At 42.2% G+C, this 27,155-nt stretch overlaps 1 protein-coding gene across 4 annotated transcripts in view; it reads right to left on the bottom strand.

Annotated features, from left to right (window-relative positions):
- Nucleotides 1–2,033: 2,033 nt before the first annotated feature.
- The window catches only part of E2F3 (E2F transcription factor 3), a 90,845-nt gene continuing 65,723 nt past the window's right edge, over nt 2,034–27,155 (bottom strand). For 2 of the 4 annotated variants that reach the window (XM_033216354.1, XM_033216356.1), the window contains exons 2-7: nt 15,675–15,786; nt 14,207–14,426; nt 12,732–12,890; nt 8,936–9,050; nt 7,505–7,640; nt 2,034–5,594 (exon numbers count right to left, since the gene is read on the bottom strand). In XM_033216354.1, the coding sequence (XP_033072245.1) occupies nt 5,332–5,594; nt 7,505–7,640; nt 8,936–9,050; nt 12,732–12,890; nt 14,207–14,426; nt 15,675–15,786 (1,005 nt within the window). In that variant the 3' untranslated portion in view covers nt 2,034–5,331. The remainder of the gene's footprint in view (nt 5,595–7,504; nt 7,641–8,935; nt 9,051–12,731; nt 12,891–14,206; nt 14,427–15,674; nt 15,787–27,155) is intronic. The other 2 variants (XM_033216355.1, XM_033216357.1) reach the window with 1 other exon arrangement.

Here is a 27,155-nt window from a genome sequence, read left to right as displayed (position 1 = left end):
GCCTTTGAAGAGCGTGAACATGATCTACAAGTACTCACATGTAAAAATGTGACAGCGATAAAAAGCTTCAGATCAGCATATATGGTATGACTTACATTAAGTCATGTTATAACACACATGCTCACCTATAATCCCCGTACTTTTGAGGGCTGAGGGGGGATGATTGCTTAAGGACAGGAGTTTGAGGCCAGACTGGGCAACATTACATGACTCCATCTCCAGAAAAATAAAAAAAAAATTAGCCTGGGTTGATGGTGCACGCCTACTAGTCCCACCTACTCAGGAGACTGAGGCGGGAGGATCGCTGGAGCCCAGGAGTCTGAGGCCGCAGTGAGCCATGATGGTGCCACCATACTCAAGCCTGGGCAATGGAGTGAGATCCTGTCTCTAAACAAAAACAAAAACAAAATAAAATAGGTCGGGCGTGGTGACTCACCCCTATAATCCCAGCACTTTGGGAGGCCAAGGTGGGTGGATCACCTGAGGTCCAGAGTTTGAGACCAGCCTGGCCAACGTGGTAAAACCCTGTCTCTACTAAAAATACAAAATTAGCCAGGCGTGATGGTGCATGCCTTTAATCCCAGCTACTCAGGAGGCTGAGGCAGGAGAATCGCTTGAACCCAGGAGGTGGAGGTTGCAGTGAGCTGAGATTGTGCCACTGCACTGTAGCTTGGGCGACAGAGCCAGGTTCTGTCTCAAATAAATAAATAAATACAAACAAAATAAAATAAAATACACACGTTCATGCTCAGATATGTGCCTAGAAAATGACTGGAAGGATAATACAAGAAAAATGAGAACAAGGCCAGGCGCGGTGGCTCAATCCTGTAATCCCAGCACTTTGGGAGGCCGAGATGGGCGGATCACAAGGTCAGGAGATCGAGACCATCCTGGCTAACATGGTGAAACCCCGTCTCTACTAAAAAATACAAAAAGCTAGCCGGGCGAGGTGGCGGGCACCTGTAGTCCCAGCTACTTGGGAGGCTGAGGCGGGAGAATGGCGTAAACCTGGGAGGCGGAGCTTGCAGTGAGCTGAGATCCGGCCACTGCACTCCCGCCTGGGCGGCAGAGCGAGACTCCGTCTCAAAAAAAAAAAAAAAAAAAAAGAAAAGAAAAATGAGAATAGTGGTTATCTCTGGCATGAATAGCATAGAGGGGCAGGTAATGACCCCCCCCTTTTTTTAAACTTCATACCCTTTTATATTGATTTTGTGTGTGTACAATATATAGCACTTTGGGGTTTTTAAATATAAGTTCAGAGTTAACAGTGTCACATGGCAGTCAAAAAATTCAAATCTGCTCCTAGATGGCATTACTAGAAATAATCTAGAACATGGGAGGTAATGACTAGATTTCAGAATTAAAGTGTACTGGCTTTATAACTCTTATGAGGCGTCAAACTTGTCACTTTCTCAGTGTAAAAATTCTTCAGTGTCCAAGAGTGGTTTCTGCACATGATCACAGGGACAAGGTAAGTTCTGCTTCACAGAGGGTAGAGCGTACCAGAAGTGGTCACCAAATATTTGCTCAGTGTTCTCAGAGTCCCAAATACCATGTAAGGTGAACGATGTTTTAAGCTTTTGTTTAGCCTTTCTCCTTAACTTGTTTAAGAATGTTTTAAAAAAAATTCAATAATAGGCTGGGCGTGGTGGCTTATGCCTATAATCCCAGCACTTTGGGAGGCCGAGGCAGGCGATCACTTGAGGTCAGGAGTTCGAGACCAGCCTGGCCAACATTGTGAAACTCCATCTCTACTCAAAATACAAAAATTAGCCAGTCGTGGTGGCAGGTGTCTGTAGTCCCAGCTACTCAGGAGAATGAGGCAGGTGAATTGCTTGATCCTGGGAGGTGGAGGCTGCAGTGAACCGAGATTGCGCCACTCCACTCCAGCCTGCATGAGAGTGATCAACTCTGCCTCAAAAAAAAAAAAAAAAGAAAAAAGAAAAAAAAGAAAAAAGAAAAAAAAGAAAAAGGAAAAAAAATTAAACAGAGGAGCATAAGATACTATTAAAGAAAACCCATCCACAAGCCTGAACTCTTAAAAAAAAAAATCATTTTATTGATCCTTTACCATACAAAATTTATTCAAATTACACCCATTTGAAGTGGTAAGATCACAGCTAGAGAACAGGTCACCCTGTAACAAATCTATTTACAAAATCCATCATAAAAGCTTTTTTTTGTTGTTGTTTTTTACATTATATTACATATTTTCTTTTTTAAACTAGCATACAACACAAAGCTAAACTGATTCGTAGTTTGCCTACTCCCAATTTTGGGAGAAATACTTCCTTTTTACAAAATCACGTACCCCGTAGGAAGAGAAATTCCCACACCCTGACAATTGCCACCCGACTTACTCTGCAAGCCATCTTCCTTCAAATCCCTCCTTCTCATACACACGAGTTGTCATGCACACATTGAATTCTTATTTTCTTTTTCCTGAAAGCTTAAGCTTTAAATACTGCAATTTTATTTACAGATCTACACATACAACAAAAATGAAAACAAGAACCACAACAAAGAACAGAAAAAGCAACAAAACAAAATAACACTCTTAAAAAATTAGAAACCAGCTAGAAAGTATTCTGGCAGTGTTTACAAATTAATTGCTATTTTTGTACAAAATTGCTAAATAATGAAAATGTGAGTAGACTACATATCAACTTAAATAAAACGATTGCTATGCACAGCTCTGTACATATAAACACATACCTAACACTGTTTGACAGCTCATGTGTTGCCCTTTATACATTTTATTTTCTAAGGCTCACGCAGTCATAATTCGCACACTTGTAACTTTTAGCCATTTCGTGTGTGAGCTTTAATAGCAGCAACTCAATGGTACCAGGAAACCTGCATACTTAGTACTTAAAGTAACGCAAATACTGTAGTACTAACCCACTTTGTGTGCCGGATACTAAGTCAAAAAGAAAAGTACTTAATGCAAACAAAATACAGTATGGACATCTAATTAATGTACACCAGTTAAGCCCAGTAACTGGAAAAAAAAATCTTATCCATGAAGGAACTTTTAAGACTTATTAGTATTCCTTTCATTTTTAAAACAATAAATACGGCATTACATTATGAAAAATTTCAACAAAACACACAACAATCTAGCCAGGTGAGCTCAGTCTTTAGACTTTGGAAAAAATCAGCTTTGTGCAGCTGGCAAAGAGAATTACACAAAGCTGGAAGCAGAGGCAGCTAACCAGATGAGATAAATATGGGAAATGGGGAAAAGCTTGGCATAAATGGTTTCCCATACAGGAAAAAACCCCACAGTGCATTTCCAGTAGGCACTTAACACAAAGCTCCCTCTCCCTCCCCCACCCCAATGCTTCATCTAGGACCACACCGACATTTTGTACCAAGTCCAGTGTGTGTGAGGGGAGGAGGCCAGGGATGGAGGCTGAAGAAGAAAAAAGGAAGATAGTCTGCACCTTTGTTTTTCTTCCCAAACATACACCCACGCATACCCACACAAAGAGTTTAAAGTGCTGGTGTCATCTGTCTTGACCCCACCACCACTTTGCATATTGTGGAAATCTACCTGGAGTAAACTGGCTGGGGCTCTTGTGGTTTTTTGTTTGTGTGTTTTTTTTTTTTCCTAAGGGATATTTCCAATTCAATTCAACATATGAGTTGAGTGCCTACTATATGCCTACCATTGGGTCAGGCACATAGCATTTCAATTTAACTGTTCGTTTTGAGGTTTGTTCTTTATCTGACTCCCTCATTCCCGCAGTCCTTAGCATCCAAGGAATGGACCGGAGATACTACGCCATATTCCCAGTGGGAGATAGCCACTGCCACCTGCCTGAGGGAAGGCCATTCTTGGACATAACTGGTAGGATTTGCAGCTGACACAAAGCCTCCAACTTGGGACACCATTCCTGAAGAGTAAAGCGGGAGACGCCCTGGCATTGTTTCGCTTCATTTTCTACGTCCCCGACTTCCCTTGGTCCAACTTACTCCTTCATAGAGGAAGGGGAACGGGGTCTGGCCAGAACGATTCCAGCCCCCGACACAGGGCTGCTCCCTGTTCCTGCCAGCTTAAGGAAATGCCACTCACACAATGGGGATGTCTTTCTCCCTAGAGGTCTCTCCATCTGACCCCATCCTGAGAAGTGGTCTCCCTGAGTGCGGTGTAAGAGAGCCCTTTCCCCCGTCACAGGGGCCCGGGAAGCCCAAGGATGGAGGGACCCATGCTTGCTGCTCCTTGGGGCTGTTACGTCATCTGACCTGGTTCTGCTTTCCAATGGGCCACCCATGTCAGCAAGCCCCAGGACTGACTCGCTCCAAGCTCCCCCTCCTGGGAATGGAAGCACGATGGGACAAAGCTTCTTGCAGAGGCTGATAAACCTTAGATCACACAGGTTTAGATGCTCTGATCAGTAGAGGTTCTCTCCCTCTGCTTAAGTAATGTGAATTTGCAAAAACCGCTTCAAAGTAAACAATTAAATTGAAATGGTGATGGGTGCCACAGGAATGCTTAAATGGCAGCTAAAAAAATAAAAAGTCTAAAACAACCCACAAAGAACTAAGTAGGCATTTGCTACAAATCAACTGGAAACTCACAAACACATTGGGGACAGGGGAATGGGAGTGGTTCATGGAGACAGGAAAATCCACAACAGCTTAGAGTGGCAGAACTCTACTAGTCTTCTGTATCTGCAACAAGTATATTTAAAAACAGGTTCTTCATCCAGAAGGCTGTGGAGGTTTTCTTGACCTCCTACTGGGACACACAGTTCATAGCTTAAACTGAATTATGACAGTAATTTAAATATTCCTAAGAAGAGCTGAAGAAATCCATTTCATACTTTTGCATGACTTCAAGTTTGCATTTGCTGCAGTTCCATTCCATATTAGCAGACCCCAAAGACATGCATTCTGCGGAGAAGGCACGGCTTGAAATGCTATTAAGGAAGATTGCTGTTTCCCAGCGGGCCAGGTGGCCAGACCCCATTCTACAGCCCATCCGTCAGGCACAGCAAGCCAATCTGGGGAGGAAGGAGGAAGGAAAAGTCGGGGTGAGAGACACCTGATTGCACATTTTCTCACTTGCTGACTTAGCCAGGAGATCTTGGAGCCTGGAGCAAAGCAGGGCTTTCCCAAGGGAGCCTGCAACTGTGCGTTTAGACAATTTGTTTATTAATTTTTTAAAAAATTCATTAAAATGTCAGCTTTCTTCTGAAGTTTGTAGTTTACTTCATGATACTCTCTTGGAGGAAGAAGGTAGGAAGGGACAACACTGCATGACAGATGTTCTGGTTCCATGATAAAAAAATATCGGTTTTTAAGGAGAGTTCACACGAAGCATAATCAACTACACATGAAGTCTTCCACCAGTGGGAGCTTTTCCAAATCGTAAGCATCAAAGAGATCGCTGATGCCTTCCTCCTCCCCGAGGCTCAGGAGATAGTCCTCTTGCAGCAGGGGAGGCAGTAAGTTCACAAACGGTCCTTCTAGGTTGGAAGGAATTTGGTCCTCAGTCTGCTGTAAGAGGTTGGCTGGGGAGGCCAGAGGAGAAAGGTTTCCCATAGAAATTGAGCAATCGCTATGTCCTGAGTTGGTTGAAGCCAAGTCTGAAAGGAAAACATTGGTGGAAACAAAAAATAAGTTAGAAAAATCAAATGAATTTTTCTGGAAGAATGTATATGTTGCTGTTAGAAAAAAGCATGCACCTTCTGCTAATAATGACAATGAGATGACTTTATGATGCAGATCACCTTTTATGCTAACAGGTACAAAAAAGTTCCTTGCCACCCTTCTCCCTCTTTTAATTTTTGAGACAGGGTCTTATTCTGTTGGCTGGAGTTCAGTGGTGTGATCATGACTCACTGCAGTCTTGAACTCCGGGGTTCAAGGAATCCTCCCACTTCAGCCTCCCAAGTAGCTGGGACTCCAGGTGTAAGCCACCATGCCTGGTTAATCTTTTTTTTTAGAGACAGGGTTTTGCCATGTTGCCCAGTCTGGTCTCGAACTCCTGGGCTCAAGTGATCTGCCTTCCTGGGCCTCCCAAAGTGTGGAAATTACAGGTGTGAGCCACCACGCCTGGCCATCTTTCTTTGGCCCTAGTCTACTCACCTCACTCATTTTTCAAATAACTAGTCAATAAACAAGAATGCATATAGCTTCAACGATGAGAGGATAACAAGTTCAAAAACTTCTCTCTGCTATCTAGTCATTGTTTAAAGAAAATCAAAACAAAACACTATATACATACTGAAAAGTTGACTTCCTAGGAGAAACTCACCAACTGAAAAAAGCACTTTTTCTTAAGAGAAGGTGTCTTGCTATGTTGTCTATGCTGGAGTGCAGTGGCTATTCACAGGCAAGCATAGCTCACTCTAACCTCAAACTCCTGGGCTCAAGTGATCCTGTTGCCCCAGCCTCCCTATAGCTGGGACTACATGCAGAATTCACTGATTTTAAGCCAGTCTTTTTTGAACAACCAGCTTATTAAAAAGATCTCTAAAAATACATTTAAGACATATCCACTTTGGATTTCTGTGGTGAAAAAAGATGGCCTTTTGTTTTACCATTTCAGGTGCTGTACTTTTGCTCAGTATTAAATCAGACTTATTCACTTAAATCACCCTTATTCTTGCTACTATATAAGGAGACAATAAGAAAAAAAAATTGCATGTATATCCTCAAGCTAGGAAATGGAAAAAAATATATACTGCAAAGTACTTCCTTTGCTCTTTGCAGAGCAGGAAGAAGTTAGACGTCTTTTCTTTTCATGTTTCTGAGACGGAGCCTTGCTCTTTTGCCAGGCTGGAGTGCAGTGGTGGATCTCGGCTCACTGCAACCTCTGACTCCCTGGTTCAAGTGATTCTCCTGCCTCAGCCTCCTGAGTAGCTGGGATTACAGGCACGTGCCACCACACCCAGCTAATTTTTGTATTTTTAGTAGAGACAGGGTTTCACCATGTTGGCCAGGATGGTCTCAATCTCCTGACCTTGTGGTCCACCCGCCTCGGCCTCTCAAAGTGCTGGGATTACAGGTGTGAGCCACCGTGCCCAGCAAGACTTATTTTCCTAGGGTTCTCCTCCCATATCCTTTCCCCATCTCACTGGGGGGAAAATAAGACAAAAATTCTCCAACAAAGGCTTTTCTCGGCACACCTTCTTCATTTCCCTCTCTGATGAGCTCTGCGGTGTCATTCAAAGGTGTGTGGTCAAGTGTCTCTGATGATCCACCAAGACAGTTCACAGCTTTGCTCCTCACTTTAGCTGGTTTTCAAAAATGCTGTGAGGAAACATTCTCTGCCAATAGCAAAAGCCTGAAGTGACTCCATAAGTGGGTGAAGGAGCCATTTTTCCAAAATCATTATTTTCTTCTGCAAACCAGTCAGAATGTCTTTTAGAACATGTTACCTAATAACAACAGAAGTTTTTGTTTCTTGCCTAGGCTTGTGGTTCCAATACAGATGGTTCTAGTCACCCTCATTTTTAACATAGTTTCCAAAAGACAAAAGTGGAATTTTTACCTTTGGAAGTGGGTTTAGGGATATTCCCATTGTGGTCTTGGTTGTTTGTTTTCATTGGACTGTGTGTTTCAGTCTCTTCTGGACATAAGTAAACCTCAATGGGCCCTTGGGTACTTGCCAAATGTATTTGTAGGCTCTATGAACAGAAATGGGAGAAGTTCGAATCATAAGTTCTTTTAGAAATAAAAGCCATAGTAATTTTTATCTAAAAATGGAAAGTAAGAACAATGTTCACTGTTCACTTGCTTTTTCCCTACTAGTCCGACTCTATCAAAGACTGTCACCCTCTTGAGCAGGGGTCAGCAAACCACAGCCAAAGGGCCAAATCCAGTTCACCAAGTGGCTTTGTAAATAAAGTTTTATTGGAAGAGAGTCACACTCATTCCCATTGTTTATTATTGCCTCTGGCTGTTTTCATATTCAATGGCAGAGGTGCACAGTTGAACAGTCTAGACACAGGGTGTAAGGCTCGCAAAGACAAAAATATTTACTATCTACCTGACAGTCAATGAAAATGTTTGCTGAGTCCTGCCCTAGAGAAAGAAAACTTTTTTGGGGGGTTTGGGGGAGGGGAGAGTCAGTCTGAAAATAGCACAATGGGTGAGGTGAATTCTGTTCTTTGGATATATTCTTTTTCTGCAAATTATTACAAGGTCCTTTAAGTGTTCCAAATACAGTATTTCCATGTTATTGTTCCTTTATGGTAGGACTTTTTCATGTTGAACTGTATACTGATGAATAGTATTCATAAGTGCTAGGAACTGCATCTATTAAGAGAATGCAGTGTACTAACTTTTTCATCTAGGTCAAAGAGCTATTATTATCTTTTAGGGTAAGAAGTCTACCCTAGATGGAAGCGTGTAACTTTTATTCTCTTTTTATCTCCTATGGATTTTCTTTTTATTACAGCTCTTTATGTTATAGTTGTAGTCTAGGCCTCTATTATCCAAGTATATCTGAAAATCATAAAAATATGCCCCCTACTTTCTTACAATATTCTAGTCTATCAGCTAACCCAAAGCCCCATTTGATCTCTCAAAATGTTATAAACTAGGGAGAGACTTTAAAACATTTATATATCTGTTTGTGGTGGGGACCATATACAGGATAATCGATATAAGCTTTCCAAAGTGATTCCAATGGATCAAAACCATCTGATGACAAATTATGAAAAAGAGAAAGTGCAAGAGGGACAGGGTATCATATACCACTTTGAACTGAACATCCTGCTAGGTCAAAGTTAGGCTGTTTGAATACTCAATGAACATCAAACCGTCGAAATGTTTTAAAATGTATGGTTAAGTAAAATAAATGGGAAAGAACCATCAAGTTCACAGGAGGAGGACAGACTTTAACTATGAGTCAATGACTCTTCAATGTCAGGCATTCCAAAAAGATCTTTGCAGATGAACAAAGACGCTGTCTCCTTACCTCTATTGAGTCAGGCACTTCAAGTCTTGTTTCTGGAGGGGCTTTCACAACTATAACAGTTTGGTCTTTAAGGCCACTAATTTTTCGAATATCTTGATATGTAACATAAGCTAACGTAAAGAGTGTCAAGGAATCTTCCATCTAATTACCTCAGATATTAAGTATGATGAAAATGACAAAATAGGTGCATGGAAAATTTTAAAGTATTTTATGACTTAGAAGTACGCACATGTCTCCCCTTCTGGACCTGCAAATGTTTAGGGTCTCCCATGAATCTTCACTTCTGGTTGACACTCTAAACAACTAAAGAAATGAATAGCTTTATCCCACCCATTTCTAAAAGACTATGGCTATTTAAAATATGAAACATAGAAACAGAATAGTTAAAATAAATGATCATATGAAAATAAAAAACTAAGTGGTCAGAAATTTTATCTTGAAGCCAGGGTCCTTTGCAGCACAGGCATTCCATGAACTCCAATAAAGTGTTCTGTCACTCAAACTGAATGATGGCAGATTCCAATTTGCAGGAAAAAAAAAATGTAATCTCTATTAGCCATAATTTTTTTGAAACTCCAGTTACTTCTATCTATAAGCAAGTGTCAGCAGCCACCAAATAAATAAATAAGTAACAAATACATTAGTGGAAGAACTCAGAATACTGCTCAGGCAGACAGCTTGTTTTCTTAAGTGCACCTGGGCTGGTTGTGATTATGTATTGCCTACAGAAAAGAGTGTCATTATTTCTGTTAGAAAAATTATCCTTTGCGTGGTACTGTATTAACTCTATCAATATTTCCGTGTTCATGAGGAAGAAAGCAGTTTCCAGGTGCTCTGTGACCTGAATGAATTTGAGAAACACTGATTTAGGAAAAGAGAAAAGAATAATATCTCAGTACACTTGGTAGGTATTTCTTTTTTCTTTTTGGGGCAGTCTTGCTCTGTCACCGAGGCTGGAGTGCAGATGTGCAATCTCAGCTCACTGTAACCTCCGTCTCCCAGGTTAAATGATTCTTGTGCTTCAGCCTCCCAAACAGATGGGACTACAGGCGTGCACCCCCATGCCCGGGTAATTTTTTAAATTTTTAGTAGAGATGGGGTTTCACCATGTTGCCCAGGCTGGTCTTGAACTCCTGGACTCAAGTGATCTGCCTGTCTCCGGCCTCCCAAAGTGCTGGGATTACAGGTGTGAGTCATGGCGCCCGGCCTTGGCAGTTTTTTCTAAGCACTGAACAATTCTTTTCAATGTCTTGGCAGCCAAGCCTAAAAGGCTATCATGAAAGAATACGGTACTTACGATATGACAAAAGTATTCAAGTGAGCTTGACACTTGGCACTAAAAGAGAAAAGTCTGCATGGCTTTCTTATATAAGGGACATGGAGTAAACAATTAATGTACAATGTCTTTAGCCAATTATTATTTTTTATATGAACCCACAAAAAATTCCTAGGACAAAACACCAAGTAACAAACCAATGAAGGCATTTCAGCAGGTAGTATAATGTATTTAATAGCTAAGCGTCTGTGATCTAATATGTTTAATATAAAAAAAGGGGGGGCTTAGAGAGCCTAGATGAAGTCATGTCCCTTACAATAGTAGCTTCTGTCTTTCTTTTCTTTTCCTTTTTTTTTGAGACGGAGTCCTACTCTGTCACCAAGGCTGGAGTGCAGTGCCATGATCTCAGCTCACTGCAACCTCCGTCTCTCGGGTTCAAGTGATTCTCCTGCCTCACCCTCCTGAGTAGCTGGGATCACAAGCACGCACCACCACAGCTGGCTACTTTCTTGTGTTTTTAGTAGAGACAGGGTTTCACCATGTTGGCCAGGCTGGTCTTGAACTCCTGACCTTAAGTGATCTGCCCGTCTCAGCCTCCCAAAAGTGCTGGGGTTACAGGCGTGAGCCATCGTTCCTGGCTGTGGTAGCTTCCTATTAGAAACTGAAGGCAGCTATAGAACTACTAATCCAGAAAAAAAGCATATTCACACAAAACTGCAAACATATGTAGGGGATCTATCACAGACTATCTCCTTCAAATCTTTACTGTTGAGATGATGGCTAATTCAGTGTTGAGCTTACAGTGGCTGCTCTTGCAGGATTCTGGGTTTTAGATCACTACATAACCCATCAAAGAAGCCAATGGATGCCTTTATAGAAGGCCAGGCAGTTCTGATTTTTTACTGAGAACACTGGAAAAAACTGACAACCAGGTACTTACACTACAGCCCACTGTCAGAAAGCTGTATGACAAGAACTTATTAAAATAAAAACTCATCGCTTCTTGGCCTTTTGGCTAAGATCAAGTGTAAAAGAAAAACTCATCTACAATTACTCAACATGCTGCAGGAAGGAAAATTTCAACACATTTGTGAACAAGCTGTACCAATTTGGGAACTGAATGGTGAACAGAAATAAATTGTGCAAATATATTTTCTAATCTTACAAACTTAAAAGTGCTTCCTTTTGGCTCCCTCCTGAATTTACTCCTTGGGTTCGAAGTTCCCTGCAAGGAAGCTTTCATTTTCGGCAACAAAGGCCCCAGAGAAAGCTAATATAGGTGACAATGCCATAAGCCCACATGTCCCGGAAGGCTGCCAATCACATGTAACCACCCGTATCTTCCACAATGGGGCTGCCAACCAAACAATGAATGCAACAGCCCAACTGTTGGTTTCTCCCCCTGTAAACCCACTGTGCCCACCGCTGGGGGTCCAAATCACCACACCTCTCTCTCTTCCATCTCACTCACTATCGGCTGACAAAGTTAATTCTCTGTCAACAGGAAATGAACAATTGCAGGTCTGAAAAACTGCCAACATTGGAAGAAAGTAAGTATCTCCATATCTTCCAAGGAGGGGCCTGTTAAAGATGAGACACTAGAAGAATCTGGGCAGAACACATTTTATTTTCTGTCAAATAATGGTAGATGTGGAATCCTCAGAAGTATGGAACTAAAACTAGAGATGGGATAACTTACAGTATTGTTTTTTGTCTTCTTCTAATAACTGAGAATATTGGCAAGTCTTGTTTGACATAATGAGGCAATCGCTCTCTTATTTTGTCTGTGGTGAGATGATGAAGAGCAAGTTTTCCTGAGATCGTCAATAGATTGTCAGGAAGTTGAGAACAAGAACTGACCTTTCGTATTTTTATTTCCAAGGACTAATGTTTGTAGCGGAACAGATGAATTAAGAGGGGTTTCTCAGGTCTTGGGGTGCTTCTGAAATCAGTTTTTGTATTGGGAATCAGTAGAATGCACTTGTATGATTTTTCTCTACTCTTTCAAACCCTTCAACTACAGCCCAATCAGATAGATTTAACCAATTTCAATTGCTACAATATCTGGTGAAAAGAAAATAGAATGTGAGAACCCCAACAGTGACAGCTAACACCCACCAAAAATCTGGGAAGCCAAAGACGAATCTGCTTAGTGTTGTCATTAATATTAATACCGACACCTTACGTATCTTTTAATAGTGTGGCCTTACGCTGGAAGTGTACCCGTATGTCTCAACCACACATGGAAAAATGCTTTAAAAAACAGTTTCCACCTGGTATCAAAATAGATAATAGGATCGAGTTGGTGACTATCTTACCATAAATACTGACTTTTTAGGCAAAGCTACCTGGGTTTGCACACACATGTGCATACACACACACACATACACACGCAGGCACACAGGTACTCATTTGCATGACATCAGAATAATAATCTACCTTGTGCATAAGTCAGATTGTCAACTCTGGAAATAGTCTACGAAGCACTAACCCCCAGTGAACTGGCGGCACAAAGGATATCTTTGATTCTCTGAATCCTCGGTTAACAGTTTGAGGTCCAGGGTGCAGCTTTGGATCAGTTCATCTAATTTCTTCTCTTCCTGACTGAGCTCGGTCACTTCTTTTGACAGGCCTTGACACTGGGCCAGCATGCCCCCATCCTCAGACAGACTGCAGCCCCTAGAAACCCAAACACAGACTCTTCATGGCTACTCATGGGAGGCAGGGGAAGGAGAAATGATCCTTTGGGTAAAAGTCTCCTCTTGACACAGGAGGTCACATTGCTTGTTAGCCAAGTGTTAAAATTGGAACATTTATACATATATATATTTTTTCATAAATACAGTTCTGCACTTTTCACAGCATAGAAATTTAGTGAAAGAGCACTGCTATTTTCAGGATTCTTTCCTCCAGGGGAGGTCTATTTCTTCAGAAGGTTCAAATTCAGAGGGCAAAAGAAGGCAACCACCTTCCTCCCCTGCCCCATGGCTCCCAGGTGATGGGGGAAGAAAGGGGAAAAAGGATAAAAAGAGACAGACAGAGAAGATGGAATGGTTCAAAATTAAAAAAAAAAAAAAAAAAAAAAGAAAACAACCCATCCAAAAAAGCATGAAAAACCCAGGTAATTACTGAGGGTCTTATACCAACAACCAAAAAGAAAAGAAAGTAACGGAAACAGACGTATGTGATGTATGCAAGAACTGGGACCAGCACCCAATATGTTTCTCTAACCAGAGGCCGAAATGGGTTACCAAACTTTAAACAAAATTCCAAAAAGTGCAAAAAAGGTACCTATTCATCTTCTATCTGAATTAGTATTTTTTCAAAGCCCTCCTATAACGGAATTATTCCTTCTAAAATGCTTTAATAATTCAATACTGTGCTTATAGTGGCTATTTAGATGCTCTAAAAATCACAAAATATATTACATATGTAATCATACAGGTGGGTGTATAAGTATCATGCTACCATCCCTGCTCTACAGACAAAATGGAGGCATTTAAGTCTTGCCTTAATTTACCCAGAAAGTGAGTTAATGTGCTTTAGAACCATGGATAAAGATACTCTGTAACTATGCAGTTGTACATATACACATAGATAACCCACAAGCCATCATCTCCAGATTCTTATTAGAAACAAGCTGAAGACGTGTACACATCTGTCAGATACACATGTGGGTGCACACAGACATCAATGTAACAGATGAACAGCAGTCCATCTGCCAATTGCAGGGACCTCTTTAAGGATCCCCTTGCTTGATGCTGATCAAATATAAATCCTTTTCTCTCTGACAGTATCTAAACAAAGTCTCTTCGTAAAGAGACTTTGAACTTCTGGCTTAGAAGCCAAGGAGGGAAGAGAGAACGAGAGAGAAGAAAACAGTAGGAGAGAAAAGAAAAGAATGTGTGGGCATGGATGTGAAAGTGCGAACTAAGAAACCAGGCAGTTTGAAATGACCCCCTCAGAGCCAGGGCATGGGGAGGACTCCTACTCACATCCATTGGACGTTGTTTTTAGACTTCTTCTTAATGAGGTGGATGCCTTCCAGAACGTTGGTGATATCATAAATCCTTCTCTTTTGCACTTTTAGCACTTCTGCTGCCTTGTTCAAATCCAAGACCCCATCGGGTGACTGGCTCAGGAGCTGAATGAACTTCTTGGTGAGCAGACCAAGAGACGTATCATACCGCGTTTTTTCTGAGGGAGATTTTGGAGCTTAAAGAAAAACAAAAACCGAGCGGGTGGGGGATAGGGGGAAAGGTAAAGAAATGAAGGGTGTCTTTGCAGTCAAGCAAGCTCTCTTTCCCACTGCAGCCAAAGTATTAGTATCTGAAGCAAGGCTGTCATTGCTGTTGTTGTTGGCAAGTCATAGAAAGCTATGAAAGTTTTTTATTAGAACAGGAAGGGACAGTAAAAATTCCAGGGTTTGATGAAAGCATTTCACCTTGAATTTCTCAAGTTTCTACCTTGGCTTACACGATTCCCTGTCTCTAATGAAGAATTTACACACAGCAGGAGCTAAAAAATATCTTTCAAATGAATGAAGGAGTGCTGTGACCTCAGGGGACCAGCACACATGAGGCCTACGGTGATGGAGCCAGGCTATGAATCTCACTAGCACTGCAGGACAAGGTCTTACACAGACCCATCTCAAATGGCCTTTCAGGCTCTGGTATCTGTGTGTGCATGTATCACCTGTTCACCAATTTTCCAAATAATGCTTCATTTTGATAAATAATTACTTGGAAAAGTCTGCTGCCAAATCTCCCCATCTCTCTTAAAGGAAATTTCCTTATTTAATATTGTACTTGTTCCCCCATAGGTGCACAAGTCAAGGTTTTAGTTTAGTGTCACACACCATTTGTGGATTGCCTAAGACATGAACTACAGGAAGACAGAGAACAAAGTCTAATTTAGCCCTTATGTTCAATGCAAACACATACATAAAGGGACTATTTGGCTATTTCTAACCTACATTTCTCTCTCTCCCACAAGAAACGGTATAAGTATTTGATAGAAAGAGAAACAGCCTGCAATTTATTGGGCTCAATCAATTCTTACGCTACCATATGCTGAGCTAGAGATTGAGGTCGGCACAGACACTAGTGACTCTGGCATAGTTCGCGGACATCCAGTTTGCCTCAGACTCTGAAGCAATGTCCATTAAGGGAAGTTAAAATTAAATTTGATGTAGAATGATGCCAAAAGCTCGTATTCTGAGTTGGAAAATGAAACTGCATACAGTTAAAAGAAGCCTTCCCTTATGGTACCAGCGTGACTCTGTAGCCTTTCACTGGTTGTCTGCTGACATTGTATTTATTTTTTTGGATAAGCACAGAAAGAAATGAAAAAGACCAAACCATGCCAGAATTATTCACACCTCGGCATCCTTCCGGCCATAAGCTTTGAAAGTTGGAAATTCCACACCAAGAAGAATAAGGAAAGAGATGAAAGGATCCTTACTTTTTGGACTATCTGGACTTCGCAGTGCAGCTCTTCCTTTGCCCTTGGGGGTTTTTAAACCATCTGAGAGGTACTGATGACCACTTTCTCCTAGCTCCAGCCTTCGCTTTGCCTGTAATAAGAAAGTGGGATCTCTCGTCACTGGTCATATGGACAAGAACAAGAAGGGAGGCAGTTTGTGGGCTGGCCTGCCAAATGCTGCAGGCTCATGCCAGCTCTCACCCCTCTGCTCCACCCCACTCAGCATCTTGTCATTCCCTAGAGCCAGGATTCTAGCTTTGGAGGCCGGGTTGTCATGCACACTCTCTTCACCTGCCGTGATCATCCGTCCACACCCAGATGGACAAACACAGCGATCCTTCAGCATTAGGTTCAGGAGTCACTTTGTTCATTGATTCAACACATCATGTGCCTGGCATGGGACTTAAATTCACTTTCCACAGTGAGTCTTTCCTGCCCATCTCCTGTTCTCTGACCTGGGTTGGACCCCCTCCCTTGTGCTCCCCAAACACTCAGTGTTTATTTGTATCATGACACTTATTCGGTATTACTGCAAGACTTATCTGTTTCTCATTTCCTTTAAGGCAGGGACTGTTTCCCATTTATCTTTGTATACCCAGTGCTTGGCACAGAGCCTGGGTTTCTGTAGATTTTCAATCACTCTCTCTATATACTGTATATTCAATGAGAGAAAGGGTGATTGAATAGTAACACAACTAGTCACAGACTACAAATGGTCCTTCATCGGGAAAACAAATACTGCAAACATGCAATTTTGGGCTTCAACCAATATTACTTTCTCCATTTTCTCATCAAGCCTGGCAAATGAGAAGCCCTTGTCTAAGTTTTTAATTTAACTCCAATTCAATTTAAAAATATCCACAAAGTGTCTTCTAGGTACCTAGACATTGGGCTTATTAGTAAGCAAGATAGATAAGGGGCTTCAAGTCCAAGAGAAAAGATAGATGGTTAAGCAGTTGTTAAGTACCAACTGTATGGGTATGACAGGTGTTTTAGGAAATAAGTGGCACCAACTAGACACTCAGCACAAAAATATGTATTTAGGCTCATTTTCAGGCAGATTCTTCTAATGAGATTTGCAATTTTTTTTTTTTTTTAGACGGAGTCTTGCTCAGTTGCCCAGGCTGGAGTGGAGTGGCGTGATCTCGGCTCACTGCAACCTCCACCTCCAAGTTCAAGTGATTCTCCTGCCTCAGCCTCCCCAAGTAGCTGGGACTGCAGGTGCACGCCACCACTCCCAGCTAATTTTTGTATTTTTGGTAGAGACGGGGTTTCGCCATGTTGGCCAGGCTGGTCTCAAACTCCTGATCTTAGGTGATCCACCCACCTTGGTCTCCCAAAGTGCTGGGATTACAGGCGTGAGCCACGACACCCAGCCGAGATTTGCAATTTCAAAATAACTCCCCATGATGTGAAAATGTATGTAAAAACTTATCAGTGGAAGCTAGATATTCAGCCCCTCTATGGAAAGTTACCAGCTAACCCTGCACCGTCTACTACAATAGCCACTGGCTGCTAGCTCATCCAAACTGACACGTGGTATAAGTGTAAAATACACGCTGAATTTCGAAGACTTAGTACAAAACAGGGTAAAATTATCTCAACAATTTTAGTAGTGATCACGTTAAATGAAATAAATAAAATACAACTGACCCTTGAACAACATGGGTTTGGACTGTCCATGTCCACTAACTTAATTTTTTTAGAGACAGGGTCTTACTCTGTCGCCCTGGCTGGAGTTCAGTGGTGTGATCTCAGTTCACTGCAACCTTGACCTCCCAGGCTCAAGGAATCCTCCCATCTCAGCCTCCTGAGTAGATGGGACCACAGGTGAACACCATGATGTCTGGCTAATTTAACATTTTTTTTTGGTAGAGATGGGACCTCCCAGGCTGGTGATGAGCTCTTGGGCTCAAGCGATCCTCTCACCTCATCCTCCCAAAGTGCTAGGATTATAGGCATGAGCCACTGCACCCGGCCATGAGTGTGTCCACTTATATGTGGGTTTTCTTCCTCCTCTGCCATCCCTGAGACAAAAAGACCAACCCCTCCTCTTTTTCTTTCACCACAGCTTCCTCAACGTGAAGATGACGAGGATGAATTTTATGGTGATCCACTTCCAGTAATTAATAGTAAATCTATTTTCTCTTCTTTATGATTTTTTTTTTTTCATCCAGCTGTTCTATATGCCCATATGCCTTCTACACTTTGAACCCTGGACCAAGTTCAGCTGCTAGGAAATGCAAATTCTAGAGCATACCTAAGATGCATTGGATCAGAAACTCTGGGAAAGGGGCTGATCAATCTAACAGGTCTTCCAGGTGATTCTGATACACCTTAAAGTTGGAGAAACCCGGCTTTAGATCTTAGGGGAAAAGAGTAAGACACTCAGGCAAAGCCCCACTCTGGCCAGCACGACCTATTTCACACAGCCTCACCTCTAGTTCTGCTTGGCCGATGAGGGAAATCTATCCTGTGGATTCCACTTTCATTCATTCCAAACTTTCTTTTATTAATAACAGCTTTCCTCTAGCTTAATTGTAAGAATACAGTCTATAATACATATAACATACAAAATGTGTTAATTGACTATTTATGTTATTGGTAAGGCTTCCAGTCAACAGGAGGCTATTAGGGCTGGATGTGTGGCTCACACCAATAATCCCAACTACTCAGGAGGATGACTTGGGGCCAAGAGTTCAAGACAGGCTGATCAATATAGCAAGACCCTCATCACTGAAATAACAATGAAAACCCCAAACAGCAGGTTATTAGTTAAGTTTAGAGGAATCAAAAGATATATCTAAAATTTTGACTGTGTCAGGGCACCTCTAACCCCAATGTTGTTAATGGGTCAGATGTAGCATTAAAATTATTTCATGTTTCTTTATATATATATATTTTTATGACGTGGCTTGCCTCAGTGGCACACCTTATTGTTCTACTGCAGTGCTGAGTTAAACATTACTTTAATGGCCCCGGAAGGACAATCTGCTTGCTGGATTTCATCTTCCCCTCCCAGCCATTCTATCAAGTCCGTGTGTGGGCCTGCTGTGGTTGGTCCAGCAAACATTCCCTCTTTATCAGGCAGAAGCTCCCTGTTTGTTCCTTGGGGAGCCAATCTTTCCTGGTCTAAGCACATCTGTGCACACAGGTGATCCAGGCCTGGCTAATCATTGTGTCCCATCCTGCCCTCCCTGCCCCTACTGCGAACAGGTTGAACGGCTCATGACCAAGGTTGGAGGAGCAAAGGCTAACCCCAGGAATGTTTCTGGAACTATCTGGCAAGAAGCAGGTATGTCTTTCCAGTAAGGTTGGTAAGTGAGGAGCCTAAAGCTGCCTGAGAATGGGGCCTCCCCAGGGGAAAGCACAGTGGAGAGAAGGAGAGGGGTCTGAGACCACCACTCAAAACTCTGGCTCTGGTCATGCCCTGGGGGCAACGGTTGGTCTTTCCCAGACTTTCCAGTTACATTAGCCAACAAACTCTTTTTGCTTAAAGCATTTTTTTTTTTTTTGAGACCCAGAATCTCGCTCTGTCGCCCAGGCTGTAGTTCAGTGGCACCATCTTGGCTCGTTGCAAGCTCCGCCTCCCGGGTTCACGCCATTCTCCTGCCTCAGCCTCCTGAGTAGCTGGGACTACAGGCGCCCACCACCGCACCCGGCTAATTTTTTGTATTTTTAGTAGAGACGGGGTTTCACTGTGTTAGCCAGGATGGTCTCGATCTCCTGACCTCGTGATCTGCCCTCCTCGGCCTCCTCAGGTGCTGGGATCATGGGCGTTAGCCACTGCGCTTGGCTGCTTAAAGTGTTTTGAGTCGGGAACCTAGCTAGAATTGTGCTGTTGCCAGTGACAGCTTGTGGAACTGGCTGAGTCAAGATGGCTATGGCGTGACAGGGAGCTGGCAGGCCTTGTTAGAGTGGCAGAGTGTGCTGGTCACTTCTTGTGACCGCCAGGAAGATACTACAGATAGAGAGAAACTACATCTGAGGCTGGCCTGCCTCAAAGAAAACAGCTTTGCTATGGAGGCCTTCTCTACAGAAAGCAATCTAAGGAGATATAAAGCTGTATTCTCGGCCCAAATTAAAGTCAACAGATGGGCTGGGCACGGTGGCTCACGCCTGTAATTCCAGCACTTTGAGAGGCCGAGGTAGGCAGATACCTGAGGTCAGGAGTTTGAGACCAGCCTGGTGAAACCCTGACTCTACTAAAAATAAAAAAATTAGCCCGGCGTGGTGGCATGCACCTGTAGTTCCAGCTACTTGGGAGGCTGAGGCATGAGAATTGCTTGAACCTGGGAGGTGGAGGTTGGTGCCCCTGCAATCCAGCCTGGGTGACAGAGAAAGACTTTGTCCCAAAAAATAAAAATAAAGTGAACAGAAGGAAGGCAAACTTGGAAAAGAGTCTGGGACCTAGAACTCTTAGGGACGTAGGGCTGTGCCTCAGCAGTAAAGAACCAACCACTGGCCAGTAGGCTGGGGGCATATTAGTTTTGTCTCTCTCTCCCAGGCTACTGTTTCAGACTGCCATGAGGCAAAGGCCTATGGAAGCATTAAACTGTAGGTTAGGGAAATTTCCAGAGGTCTACTGCTAAGTGACTGAGACCTAACTTGGAAAGACCAGGACTAGTCTTCACGTGTAACTCTGGTTACTAAGCACCAAATCATAAATTGACCAAATCTAAATGCTAGATGGACAAGCTACTAAAATTTAAAGGCACTTTTATTGCTAGAGAATCTCTAAGTCTAGAAAGTGAAGGCCCATGATGTTGAACCTCTAAGGAAGGAAGTCAATCACTAGGTCCAAAAGCCACACCAGAAATAAGTGAGGTGTGAAGAAGGGGCAGTCTCAGAATTCCTCCCAGGAGGTGGAACTCAGGGTGGACTTATAGGCTCTACAAACTGCTGTCCCTGTTGAGGACATGACAAGCAGCAGGAGGTGAGCACTTTATGTCATTTCCCCTTTTCAGAATGGAGGTTCCTGCTGGGTTATCCTGTTATTTTTCCTCCCCTGTTTAGTGAACAGGGAGGGCGGAACTGGATTTGTGGGGATCACATATTACCTGTTTGGTCTCAGATCTGAACATGGGTGCAGTAATTAGAATCTCTTGAAAAAGGGCTAAGAATTTTGATATTTGATGGAGCAGCATTATTTTAATGCTGAACGTAGCAAATTCAAGCAAACATGCCTGGTAAGACAAAAAACTATATGGCAGGACTTAAATAGTGCGGGTGAGCTCTGTCTCCACCACCCTGCCCTGGGCTGAGCACCAGGGTGGATAGAAATCTCTTCTCTGGGTCATCTCAATTTTTGTCAGTTCACAGTGGGAGCATCGCGCTGGTTGGAGAGGTATTCATTGTTCATGCACAGATCTTCACATTCCATGGCCCCTACCAGTAACACAACCAACTAATCCAGTGCTCAACAGAAGGACGAGCCATTTGGTCCCAAGCAGTGGGGAAGCCTGGCTCTGTGAGATTCTGTGTGGAACTCTATATGGCACCTTCCATACAGCAGGCCTTCCAAGGGTAACTTGTACTATAAACAAGGTATGTGCTAACGTTAAAACCTTAGCCCCATGGACAGTAACATGCCTCTGCAATGAAACAGTTGTACTGGTAAGCATTTCTGAAAATCTATGTAGGAAAATGTATGTAGTTAGAGCTGGGGGCAATGGTAATGCGCCTGTGGTCCCAGGTATTTGGGAGACTGAGGCAAGAGGATCACTTGGGCCCAGGAGTTTGAGACCAACCTGGGCAGCACAGCAAGACTCCCATATCTCTCTCTCTAAACAAAAACAAACAAAACCCCAAAAGAAATACCACTGGAGTCAGTGGGGAACATCTATAGTCTGCCTGCCTGGTATTTGTTGCCCCTATTTTTTTTCCACTGGGGAAGGAGCTCTATGGATGTTCTTAGTTTCTATTAGACTCCAAGCATGAAAACAAAAGACTTGAGACTGCTGAACATTTTAGGACGACTCTTTCCATCAAGGTTACAAAGGTGAGTACTGAATCCTGGCCTCAATCCCAAGGTTCAAGTGTCTGGGGTAAGGATGAGACTATGACCAATGCAGGATGAGTCAGTCAATCCTGGGATTTTTCTTGGGAACCACTGGGAAAGTACTGGGTTCTTTTCACTGGGCATTATTAGGCCAGTAGGATGCAAGCCTGGAGCTACTTGGGAAGTGAGCCAACACAGAAGAGCTGGAGAGAGGCTGAGTCCCAATGCCTTCAAGGGAGGTGCTACAGCCATACCCAAAGGCACACATGCCACAGACTTTCATGTGTGTGAGCCCACAAATACCCCTTTTTGGTATAAGGCAGCTGAGGTAGATTATTATTAATACCACTGATAGATACAGACTTTTAGTATTAATTATTACACAACGAACATTTGAGTGCTTATAATATGCTATGCACCATGTTAACTGTTTCCCACTCAATTTTGTTATCTTATTTTCACAACAACCTTAATAAGGTGGTTATTATTAATTCCTATTTTATAGAAGAAAAGGGAGGTTTAGCATAATTAACTAACTTTTCCAAGATTCTATAGACAGTAAGCACACCTACAAGTCCATGCTTATAACTACTTAATGAAAAGACTGTGAAAGTCCCATATAAAAATATTTGAATAGCTATATATTAAATTGACATTGCCTTAATGACACACTTTACTCTTCTTTACATATAATAAATGAGTATGGTAATTTAAGCAGCATAAATGAGTATAAATGGAAAGCAAACTTTCTCCCTACTCCTGATCCCAGTTCCCTTCCTCAAAGGCAAGCACTATGAAGTTACTTGGATATCTTTTCAGAAAGCCATATACATACTTGTATTTACCTAGACTATCTACCATCCCATCTTTAAAACGTCTTTCCCGTAAATCGTAGCAAAACACACACTTTTCTATTAATAACACATGTCTGAGTTAGACCCTATCAGAACACATGGAATGATCTCATTTCTCATAGCTGCATAATATTGTATTAATTAATATGCCATGATTTATTTACTTAACCAGACATCTACTAATGGACATTCAATACTCCTCTCCTATAATCATTTTCCCAATGAATATTCATGCTGGCATTGTGGGGTAGGAATTACTACACCCAGCTTGCACTGAGACAGAAGTTAAGGATTTACCCGAGGTCTCAGTTAACAAGAGACAGATACTAGAATTTTCATTTTTCCTTTTTTTTAGAGACAGGGTCTACCTTTGTCACCCAAGCTGGAAGGCAATGGTGTGATCATAGCTCACTGAAGCCTCGAACTCCCGGCTCAAGCCAGCCTCCCACCTCAGCCTCCTGAGTAGCGCCACCACGAGTGGCTAATTTTTTTTTTTTTTTTGGTAGAGATGAGGTCTTGCTATTTCATCCAAGCCGATCTTGAACTCCTGTGCTCAAATGACCCTCCTACCTCAGCCTCCCAAAGTGCTGAGATTACAGATGTGAGCCTCCACGTTTGGCACAGATACCATGATTTGAACCTCCGTCTATTCAAATAATTTGTCAGTGACCATGACACCCTTGGCCTTATTGAGATGTTCTTCCTCTGCTTCCATAGAAACATCTGTGCTGCCACTGCACGATTTTACCATGATGACAAATGCACACTCCAGGTTTCCTCACTGGACTGTAAGCTCAGGTCATAAGCAGCTTAGCTTCCCCAGAGCCTTGCATATGGCATGCACTCAGTCAAATTGACTTATTTATTTTGAATGAACAAGGAATAAATTCCCAAAGTCCCTTGGCAGGTAAATTACAAAGCTCCAATGTTACCAACCTGCAGAAGGGATAGATGTGAGTGAGTGAGTGTGTGTGTGTATATGTGTGTGTGTGTGTGTGTGTGTGTGTGTGTGCTGGAGGGGGGCAGGCTAGATTTTAATCTCTATAGATGACTTCAAAAGACTTTCAAGAAATATAAAGGAGAAAAATTAAAGTTGCAGAGATATGTGTAATATAAAAAACCATGAAACCACAGACTTCACTAAAATTTTTCCTAAATCCATAGAGAAAAAGGCCTGAAAATAGATCCACACCAAATGTTAATGATGGTTATCTCTGGGAAGTCAAATTAAACGAGCAATGACTTCATGTTTATATTTCTGCTTTTTTTGATCTTATTTGAAAAAGCGATGTGTCTACATATACATTATACCATACTAACTGACATTTCTACTTCTTGGAGTACATCCTCAACATTTAGGTTGTTTCTAGGGTTTGTCTATTAAAAACAACACAGCCTGTTTCTTGAATATTTGATTTTTCCACATATGTCCAACATATTTTTATTTTATTTTATTTTTTGGAGTGGAGTTTCGCTCTTTTTGCCCAGGCTGGAGTGCAATGGTGCAATATCGGCTCACTGCAACCTCCGCCTCCCGGGTTCAAGCAATTCTCTTACCTCAGCCTCCCAAGTAGCTGGGATTACAGGCGTGCAGCACCATGCCCGGCTAATTTTGTATTTTTAATAGAGACAGGGTTTCACCATGTTGGCCAGGCTAGTCTCGAACTCCTGACCTCAGGTGATTCGCTCACCTCGGCCTCCCAAAGTGCTGGGATTACAGGTGTGAGCCACTGTGCCCAGCCTATATATTCAACATAAATGCCCAACCTCAGAAGATAAATTCAGTAAGTTATTGTACATTTACATCTTGAAATGTTATGCAATTAATAATGATGTACGGCGACACATGTAACTTTTTTAAAAAAGCAGGTGTGAATAGTAAAACTAGTTTTGTAAGAAAATTATATGCATAGAAAGCGAGTAGCTAAGGATACATACCATACACCAAATAGTTGAAAAGCATTAATTTTTGGATAGTAGGCTTATGGTGATTTTACTTTCTTCTTTTTAGCTTTTTATATTTGAAAATCATTTTAAAGTGAGCGTGGGTTACTTGCATAACAAGAAAAGCAATATCATTTCCATTTGGGGTTAAACAGAAGTTTGGTGGTTTATTTTCTAGACTGTTGAACGTCTTATGTACCATTCAATATGTATGGGTTCAAAACAGAAATAGGATATGCCACCAGAAAGGGCATCCAGCTTTGTGGTGGGGAGGGAAGGGATGTTCTTATCCACCATGCAACTGAGCCACAGGAAAAATTAAATCAAGCACAAGGCATGGCCTGCTGTATGTTAACAAACTGTGAATGCTAAAATAAACTCCCTTCTCCCTAGTTAATAGGAGATCAGGAAAGGGACAGAACTTGATAGATGATACCGTTTGTCTCAAAGCCAAAGATGAGACAGGTATTTTGAACAAAGGAAGAAGGAAAGTGAAATAAAATGGAAATAAAAAGAATGAAGACCAAGTTAAGTACATCAGTGGAATAGCCTAAAGGAGGGGATTTCCAGCTTCAGAGCATACCACAGCTGAATCTCACTTGGACTCCGGCCATTAGGTTAGTGGGTCAGTGCATGAGGATTTTAAGAAAAGTTAGTCTTCAGCTGTAACTATGTATTAACTCTATCTGGCTGATCATTTTTTGAATCCATTCAAATATTTATTGAGTGCCTGCTATGTACCAAGCACTGCATGGGCATATGATTCTAAAGGCAACATGGTGGTCGCTGCTCTCAACAAGTGTACAGGCAAGCAAACAATGGGAAATGTATTATGAATGAATACTGCAGTGAGCCCAGGGTGGGGTCCAGGAGGGCATGAAGAGGGGTGCATGGAGAAGTGGGCAGAGGTCTGGAGAGATTAAGAGGTGACAACTCTTGAGCCGTGGGATGCAGATAAGGGAGTGAAGTCAGGGGAGTTGAGTGGGCTGTCCAAATAACAGGAGCAGGTCTTTTGAAAAGTCCTGGTTTGGAGGTGCTTGTGAGTAAGGAGGGGCTTTGGGTACAGAATGATGAGGAAGGGGGACAGCTTATGGTCCCTTTCGTGCCAAGCTAAATGCACTCCTAGTGTCAACCTGTCATTGAGGAGGTTACCTAAGATGAAGTGCTCCAAAGTCTTCTCCAGCCTTTTACAGCGAGAGGTAAGTGCAGAATCTAACGGGAGTAGCATCCTCTGTGAGTCACTGGGTGAGAAGCCTAATAACAAACCAGACTATCTCAGAGAAGAATAACTGGTGAACTGAACAGGTGTGCAGAAAACGCCAACCGTATCCCCATCCTTTCTCACTTGGATTACCAGAATGGACTCCAAAATTGGTCATTTTTCTTCTTTTGATTTCTAAACTAGGATATTTTATTTTCACTATAACCTGTATTTGTGGACTAGTTCGGGAATCTAACCACATATATATGAGTGTTTCTAAAGGAAAAGCCATCTCATTGACTTAGAACTTTTGGAATAAAAGCCATTTAACTTATGAACTGGTGACTGCGGTCCTTTCTATATACACTTACTTTGTTCTTAAGAATAATTTAAGACAATTAAAAAACAAATAGATGCACATGGTTTTTCAAAACCCACTAGCTCAGAGAGCCTATAATGGCTACCTTGCTGGGGGAACCACCTTTACTATTTCTCCTGGTGGTCACCTCTATATCTCTAAGTGATGTGCTCACACAGCTATTTCTGGTTTAGCCATTTTAGTTCTAATGTATTGACATCCTTCAATGATACGATACCCATCTCACTTCTTGCATTTCCCCCCAATAGTTACCTCATTCGTTTTGGTTAAGTAAAAAACCAGTGCTGTACATCATGACTATATAAACAGTGTTCACTGCAGTATCAAATAATATACTGAGACTATATATCCTTTCTTGTAAAGCTTGTTTGTTTTCTTTGGAGTTTCTAATTGTCTTTCTAGCTCATTAGTACCATTTGCCTTCACCAAATCCTCAAATTTTTTCCAACTCTCTATCATATCAGATATTCTACCAAATCTCCACTTTTTCCTCCTGCCTGAAGCTCTCTGGCCTCCTGATATCCAGACCTGAGACTAGCTAGGGGTTCTCCAAGTCTGCTGCATGGCTGTCATTCTGCAATTTTCCTTCACTGCATACACTGTGTCGATGCCCGAGGTGAACATCTGTCATTTTATTTGAGTGTCCAGCACCTGAACTTTCTCTCCTATGTTTAGAAAACCCCTCACTTTATCAGTCTCAGTGGAAGGTAGGCCCACTTACTATAGAGGATGAAGTATCTTTTTGTGTGCTGATAATTTGAGTGAAGGCCGGGTGCCCTTAGGTAGCTCCAGGATGGACAATGGTCACTGGAAAAACCAAGGTAGGATCAGAGGGTGAGAACTTTCAGACCCATCTCTAAACCTCCAGGGAGAGGAGAGAGGCTGAAGGTTAAGTTGATCCCCAATGGCCAGTGATTTAATCAATCATGCCAACATAATGAAGCTTCCAAAAATCTCAAGAGGACAGGGTATGGAGAGCTTTCAGGTAGCTGAACACAAGGAGGTTCCTGGAGGGTGACACATGCAAGGAGATCATGGAAGCTGCGTGCTCCTTCCCACGTGCCTTGCCCTGTGCACCTCT

Source organism: Trachypithecus francoisi, unplaced genomic scaffold (genome assembly GCF_009764315.1).
Source record: "Trachypithecus francoisi isolate TF-2019V2 unplaced genomic scaffold, Tfra_2.0 Lachesis_group10, whole genome shotgun sequence".
Taxonomy (NCBI): domain Eukaryota; kingdom Metazoa; phylum Chordata; class Mammalia; order Primates; family Cercopithecidae; genus Trachypithecus; species Trachypithecus francoisi.
This window is presented reverse-complemented; position numbering and strand designations above follow the sequence as displayed.